Source organism: Eleutherodactylus coqui, chromosome 2 (assembly GCF_035609145.1).
Source record: "Eleutherodactylus coqui strain aEleCoq1 chromosome 2, aEleCoq1.hap1, whole genome shotgun sequence".
NCBI classification, from domain to species: domain Eukaryota; kingdom Metazoa; phylum Chordata; class Amphibia; order Anura; family Eleutherodactylidae; genus Eleutherodactylus; species Eleutherodactylus coqui.
The window spans coordinates 325,370,414-325,377,979 of record NC_089838.1 but is presented as its reverse complement, the minus strand read 5'-3'; the positions used below and the strand labels follow the sequence as shown (position 1 = coordinate 325,377,979).

The 7,566-nt window shown below is 52.8% G+C and overlaps 1 protein-coding gene across 4 annotated transcripts in view; it reads left to right on the top strand.

Annotated features, from left to right (window-relative positions):
• The first annotated feature begins 126 nt into the window (after positions 1–126).
• CNTROB (centrobin, centriole duplication and spindle assembly protein) overlaps positions 127–7,566 on the top strand; it is a 30,852-nt gene continuing 23,412 nt past the window's right edge. Inside the window, exons 1-2 of one of the 4 annotated variants that reach the window (XM_066593807.1) lie at positions 127–235; positions 6,023–6,396. In XM_066593807.1, coding sequence (XP_066449904.1) covers positions 6,043–6,396 — 354 coding nt within the window. In that variant the 5' untranslated portion in view covers positions 127–235; positions 6,023–6,042. Of the gene's footprint in view, positions 236–5,781; positions 6,397–7,566 lie in introns of those variants that run through there. The other 3 variants (XM_066593808.1, XM_066593806.1, XM_066593805.1) reach the window with 3 other exon arrangements.

Here is a 7,566-nt window from a genome sequence, read left to right as displayed (position 1 = left end):
TTACTGCATGGCGAGCGGCCTGCGTATATGGAGGACGTAAGGAGGAGGCAGCGTCTGTCTTGTAGGACCGTTGAAGCCTTCGGGAAGTTCAAAGATGGCGGACGCTGATTCACTAGAGCGACTGTTGCCATGGTGAATCCGTTAGCTGGGCGGGCGCAGGAGAGTGACGTCATGCGGCGGCCGTGGAAGCGGGTTCAAAGAAGGCAGAAGTGCGGAGTGAAGCGGCGGCTGTGATGTGAGTCCTCGGGGTGCCGTAATATCACGTTACCGGTTGGCACTGCCCGCCGGTGTTACTCACAGCGTGTTTGGGTTCTGCTCCTGTTCACACGGGCGGGTTTGCTGCAGTTTTTCCTCCTGGATCCGCCATATAGAAAATTCACAGAGGTGAAGAAGGGAAGGAGGTATTCAGTAACTGGCCCCTCGCTGGCGGAAACATCTGCGCAAAACCCGGGGGAAACTAACGTACGGAGGGGGATGGGAACCGGCTGCGTCTGTTATAGCGCCATTTATACTTGTAGACTCCGCCTCTTCTCAATAAGGAGGGATTTTGCCCAAACCGGCGCAGAATGCGGTGTTGATGCCGACATTCCGCAGCAGATCGGCGCCGTGTGACCGCGCCCTTACGGTCGTCCGTGCGGTTTTGGTCACGTGATGCGATTGGGTCTTTTCCCCCTAGTTTTAGTCCCCTCACCTGTGACTGACATCATGTGACCGCGGTGACCGCCATTCATCGGGGGGGGGGAGGTTTCCGTGTCGCACATAGATCAGCGTGTTGTTGCGTGTCCGCCGCTGATCTCTGCGCTGAGCGCCCCATTATCAGAGGATCTCCCCGCTGTTCACACGCAGCGTATTTCGTGTGGCTCCATGTCACTATCTGCGATGAAACCCGCGCCGAATCCTGTTATGTGTGACTCTATCCAGAGGGGGCTGCGAGGCGGTGGGACCGCTGGGACCCCAACTAGAGCCGCGCGTCCACCTCCGTGTGACCGCTGAGCAGCAGCCCAGTGCAGCGCTCCGCCATCTTTATCAGCCCCACAGAGATGAGCCCAGCGCTGTGGGCGGAGCTATATGGCGTCCATCTACAGCAGCGGATTGGTTCCCATTTTTAACGGATTTGCTTTTTTAACCCCTTAGTGCCGACATATTTTGGCCATAAGGACACGATTTCTGTGGATTTCCGTCTCCACAGAAGCCATAACTGTTCGTTCTCCCGTCGCCGCGGCCGGCCTCGTTGTCTGCCAACTGTAGTTTTATCGGTTCCCCTTTTTGGTGCGTTTGATGTATTGCAGGACTTTTATCATTTTTCTGGAGACCCAAACCCCCATTCTGCCTCTAAACGGCGCCATCCTCATCCTGCGGGTCGCTACGGTTACCAAAGTAAAAACCTTTATTTTCTGGAAGTGATCCTTCTATCTACGGCGCTGCGCTCGCGCTCCCACAGCGGTTTTATCTCCCCGTGGACGGAGATCTGTGAGGCTTGTTGTTTGCAGGACAAGTTGTAGTTTTTATTGGTACCATTTTGGGGTACGTCACGGCGTTTTTCATCACTTTTATAGATTTTTTTTTTTGTGAGATAAAACAAAATAAGCATTTTGCCTCTTTTTTTTTTTTATCGTTTTTTTGCTGTGTGTGACAAATCTTGTGTTCAGTTTGTAGTGCCGGTCGGTACGGACACAATGATACCAAATATGTGGGGTTTGCTTAAGTTTTAACTTTTTTTTTTTGTACGAGTACGGTAGGAGGAAAAGTAAAAAAGTTTTTTTTGTGTTACATGTTTTTGTTACGCTCTTTATGTCCCTGAGGGGGACCTGATCCGTAGCACCGATGATCGCTATGATAAAGCATTGCAGGACTTCAGGACTGCAATGCCTTATCGCTTGTAATAGCCATCATAGGCACTGGCAAAGCAGGATGCCTGTATCTGCCGTCCTGTTGCCATGGCAACCCATCGGGCCTCCATGGGGGTCCAATGACCTCATAGAGGGAGCGCCCTCCCTCTGAAACCCTTTACATGCTGTGATCTACATAGATCGTGGCATGTAGGGGGTTAACAGAGGCGGTCCTGTTGTTATGTACCCCCCACTATTGCGGCAGGAGACCGGCTGGCTCAGCTTCTGACCTCACGTCCTCCACAGGGTGTAAGTTTACGTCCTGTTGTGTTCAGTACCCTGCAGCCGGGACGTGAGATATATTCTATTTAAATGGTTTTATTATGGAAAAACCTAAAAAATATCATTTCGGTATTGTCGTAATCCTCCCGTCCCGCAGAAACAATTCGCCGCGCCATTTATGCTGCATGATTAGTGCTGGAAAAAAGAAAACAAGTGACAGAATTGATGGGATTTTTTTTTTCCTGCCCTACAAAAGTTAGACGTTACACGTACCCCATAAAGACGTTACACGTACCCCATAAAGACGTTACACGTACCCCATAAAGACGTTACACGTACCCCATAAAGACGTTACACGTACCCCATAAAGACGTTACGCGTACCCCATAAAGACGTTACGCGTACCCCATACAGACCTTACGCGTACCCCATACAGACCTTACGCGTGCCCCATAAAGACCTTACGCGTGCCCCATAAAGACCTTACGCGTGCCCCATAAAGACCTTACGCGTGCCCCATAAAGACCTTACGCGTGCCCCATAAAGACCTTACGCGTGCCCCATAAAGACCTTACGCGTGCCCCATAAAGACCTTACACGTGCCCCATACAGACCTTACACGTGCCCCATAAAGACCTTACGCGTGCCCCATAAAGACCTTACGCGTGCCCCATAAAGACCTTACGCGTGCCCCATAAAGACCTTACGCGTGCCCCATAAAGACCTTACGCGTGCCCCATAAAGACCTTACGCGTGCCCCATAAAGACCTTACGCGTGCCCCATAAAGACCTTACGCGTGCCCCATAAAGACCTTACGCGTGCCCCATAAAGACCTTACGCGTGCCCCATACAGACCTTACGCGTGCCCCATACAGACCTTACGCGTGCCCCATACAGACCTTACGCGTGCCCCATACAGACCTTACACGTGCCCCATAAAGACCTTACACGTGCCCCATAAAGACCTTACACGTACCCCATAAAGGGTACAAATAAAACTCACAAGGCCACGAAGTGCGAGCCTCAGACGGCCATGTTGGCGAAAAATCAGTTATGGCTTTCAAAAACTGGAGGTGAAAATCCCCCCCAAATGATCGGGCCGCGTCACTGAGGGGTCAAAATGAAAGGGGAACCAAAACGGAATGAAAGCAGCTGTGACTGGAGGCGGCGGGGGGCTCTCACAGATCGGGGGGAGTTTTGGTTTTTTACAGTCCTATCCGTGTTTTTCCCTTTGCTTACGGTTTGCGGCCGCCCTTACCGGATGCGTCTTGTATTTCTCCCCCGTCTGCGCGCGCTCGTATAAAACGGGGGTTATTTAAAGGGGTTGTCTCGCGAAACCAAGTGGGGGTATACACTTCTGTATGGCCATATTAATGCACTTTGTAATGTACATCGTGCATTAAATATGAGCCATACAGAAGTTATTCACTTACCTGCTCCGTTGCTGGCGTCCTCGTCTCCATGGTTCCGTCTAAATTCGCTGGCAGCTTGCTTTTTTAGACGCGCTTGCGCAGTCCGGTCTTCTCCATTCAGCACGAGCCGCTTCAGTGTGCTCCCCGCTACAGCTCTTCTGCGCATGCGCAGACGAGCTGTCACTGCTCGGGAGCGCGCTGCAGCGGCCATTCTGTACCTTCCTCTGTTAGAGGAAGGTGCAGAAACTGGAGCTGCCCAGCGGAGAAGCCCAGCCCAGCAGCCCCGAGAAGCCTCCCAGGTAAGTGATTTGCCGGGGGGGGGGGGCTGTCGCTGCGCCGGGGGGGGGGGCTGCCGCTGTGATGGGGGAACTAGCGCTAGGCCGGGGGGGGGGGCTGCCGCTGCGATGGGGGGGCTGTCGCTAGGCCGGGGGGGGCTGCCGCTGCGATGGGGGGGCTGTCGCTAGGCCGGGGGGGGCTGCCGCTGCGATGGGGGGGCTGTCGCTAGGCCGGGGGGGGCTGTCGCTGCGATGGGGGGGCTGCCGCTAGGCCGGGGGGGGCTGCCGCTAGGCCGGGGGAACTAGCGCTGGGCTCCGGAACCTAGCGCTGGGCTCCGGGGCCTTCACCTGGGCTGAGGGTCTAGCGCTGGGGAGCCGGGGGCTAGCGCCGGTTACCTGCTGCCTGGCGGTGGGCGTCTGGTCGGCGGCTGCGATGCGTCCGGTTGCCATGGAGACACAGCTGGCGGCGTCTCGGGAGCGCGCACGTCGGGCTGCAGCGAGCGACGGGGAAAGAGCCGGCAGCCATCTTGAGGAAACTTTTATAAGTTGCTGAAACGCTGGAACGGTAAGTACGAACCAGCTAGAAATGTCATTTACAGGGGGGCTTAGTAATGTGTACTTAATGGGGGGGACTGGGCAAAAAAAAAATTTAACTGCTTCCTCGAGACATCTCCTTTAAATGCAAAACAAACGCAGCCGCAAATGGCGCCTTTCCCATGCGTTCCGGCACCCGCTGACTACAATGTAAACAAACCCCAGAAGGCTCCTCTCCATTTGCAGTCTGTTAATTGTTTTCATTTTACAATCGGAGATCAGGCAGAACCGACCTGAGCCCTGGAAATCACACTGAAGTCAAAGGGAAGTGACAGAAAACCCAACCGCCGGCCGGTACCGCCCCAGGTCTGCTGCCGCCCGCGTGTTCCTGCGGCCCTTCTCCATCCATCCAGGAAGCCGCGGCGGTTCTCGCACAAACACACTGGTGGTCAGCGGGTAGCGGACATGCTGAGGACTTACTGCAGCAGAAACCTGCGCCACAATGGTTCTGTCTTTTCACGCTTTGCTGTAGGTTTTCCCTGGGAGGGCGCTCACACAGCAGATCCTTTTTTATACGGATTTCCCTTTAGATCCGTGCCCCATTACTCTTAGTGACAATCTGCGCCATCGTCTTTGCCAAGCAGATTCTTTTTTTTTTTTTTCCCTGCGAAAAGATTTGAAATCCAAGTGCCGAAAAAAAGTAACGTCAATTCCTGACACTGCGTCCCTACCCACCGGGTACAGACTAACCGGGGACCCCCACTGATCTCCAGAAATGGAGTCCTGAAGGTCCCCATTCATGCGGGCACGTCACAACCCCTATTCTCAGGATTAAAGGAGGTCCGAGGAATTGGACCCCCATAATTACTAAGCTATCTCCTAGCCTGTGGATGGGGATAACTCGGCACAACCCTTTTAAAGGGGTTTACCAAGCAGCGTCCACTGTTAGTGGGGTACTCCGGGGTCGGGCGGGAGCCGCTGCTCTGACCACTGTGTTGGCCGCGGCTTGTTATTGAAATCGATGGGAGCTGCACCTGCAAGCACTGGCCACTACAGAGGGGTCGGAGCAGTGGGGTTCACTCTGACCCCCATGAATTCCGCACTGACAGCGGTCACTGCCTGGAAAACCTGTCTCAGGTCCGGAGCTGGTGACAACTTACAGAGTAGCTGCAATTAAAATTTATTTTCTAGAGGTTGATAAAAACCCGTTGTGAAAATGCATAGAATCACCTATTCTGTCCATTTTAGAAAGGGGAAAAAATAGTACCGCTACTGTTTCACTTTTTTCTTATTTGGGAAAATTGCTATCGTGGACCTCCTTATTTCATGGTCTATAGGCATAGCTGAGAGGTGCTGGTGTTCACCCCTCCCCCGAGTGCCCCTTCCCCCCCGTCTTTACTCCTGAGTGGTGGTGTTTTGGGTTTGCCGTTTTGCAGAAGGGTGTTTCCGCTACTGATGCCAGGCAGCTCTTGGCGGTGCCCTTAATGGACATCGGCTGGCAGAGGCTCCGAAGCTTCATCTCCCATAGGTAGCAGCTATATTCAGTTAGATAAGCTTTGCAGTAGAGCATTTATGTAACCGCCTCCTCCATGGTACCAGCGCTCTTGGTTTGGTGTTGGAGGAGGACAGATACTTCACCCTCCTTATATTATTACATGAGTAACACCTGCTCTCCCGTCTCTCCTCCAGCTTCCTGTCTGTCTCTTTTCATGGCTCTTCTTCACGCCTTCTCTCTCCAAGACGCTTCCCTCCTCAGCGGCATAGAGCCTCTTCCTCTGTCGTCTCCTACATCTCCACGTCACTCCATCACCACTCTTTCCTCTCCTCCACCTCTCCTCCTTTCACCTTCTACTTCTCTCAGACGCGCCGTCTCCTCTGAGGTGACGGCTCAGCTCTACGCCTCCTTGAGACGCAGCCAAGAAGTGGATGAAGAAGAGGAGTCTGAGGAAATCCATAAAGCCTCGAGAAGAACAGAGCCGGCCCAAGGTCCGGCCATGACATCTGAGGTGGAGGATGAATTGTCAAGGAGGCTCCAGGAAGGTGATGAGGTATCAGAGAGGAAGGTGCACTGAGATGAATTCCCTTCTTGCACGTTATTGCCTTGACCAAACAGACATGTTGGAGATGGGAAGCAGCTTCCAAACACCTTTTAGTGCCACTTCTATCTATGGAGAGTAAGATACGGCAAACCTCCAGTCTGTCATGTTCTCTGGGGCAGCAGACATCAGGGGGTGGTCTACGAGTCTCTGTACCCCTTAGATTGTCTTCAGATACCACCTCAGTGTTATATCTATGGGCAGCCTAGGCACATACGGCATAAAATCCTACGTTATACAAGGGGCTGCTGATAAGTCTTTGGCTTTACCGGGAAAGAAACGAGATAGGAAGATGAAACTTCACATTTCTTCCACATACTCCCCACTGGTGCAAACACACTTCTTACATCGGGATCCTAAGTTCTGTAAACCTTGCAAAAAGAAGGATTTCTGTTGTGCCTCAAACCAGTCATCCGTAGCAGGCATGGCATCAGAAATGGGGTGACATTTGGTCCCCTTGAGGTGTTTCTTCAGGTTTGGAAACAGATGGTAGTCGGAGGGAGATACATCTGGTGAATAAGGTGGGTGGTCAACCAGTTTGAAGCCTAGCTCCACCAGTTTTGCCGCGGTCGCTTGTGCCGTGTGGGCGGAGGCGTTGTCTTGCAGGAACAAGATTCCCTTGGACAGCTTGCCGTGCCTTTTGGACTTCAGAGCTGCCTTCAATTGGTCCAAAAGTTCAATGTAATACCTTGCATTGATGGTGGAACCATTGTGAAGGTCGTCCACTAGCAGTGCGCCCTCCTTATCCCAGGACACAGACGCCATCACCTTATTGGCTGAGAACCACTGGGCCTCCACTCTCTGACTGCTCCCCCTAGTGGTGGCCGTATATATCTGTACACAGATGCCATCACCTCAGTGGCTGAGAACCCCTGTGCCTCCACTCTGACTGCTCCTTGGTTTCAGGGTCATACAAATAAATCCAGGTCTCATCCATAGTGACCAGTCCATCCAGGAAGTTCTTATCAGTCCGGAAACGCTGACAAATGGACCGGGAAGTCTTCACTCGCATGCTCTTCTTATCTGTTGTCAAACATTCGGGGACCCACTTTACAGATCGCTTCTTCATGGATAATGAGACAAACACGTTCACCATAAACCCCCATGATGTCTGCTATTCCTTTAGCTGAAATTGGC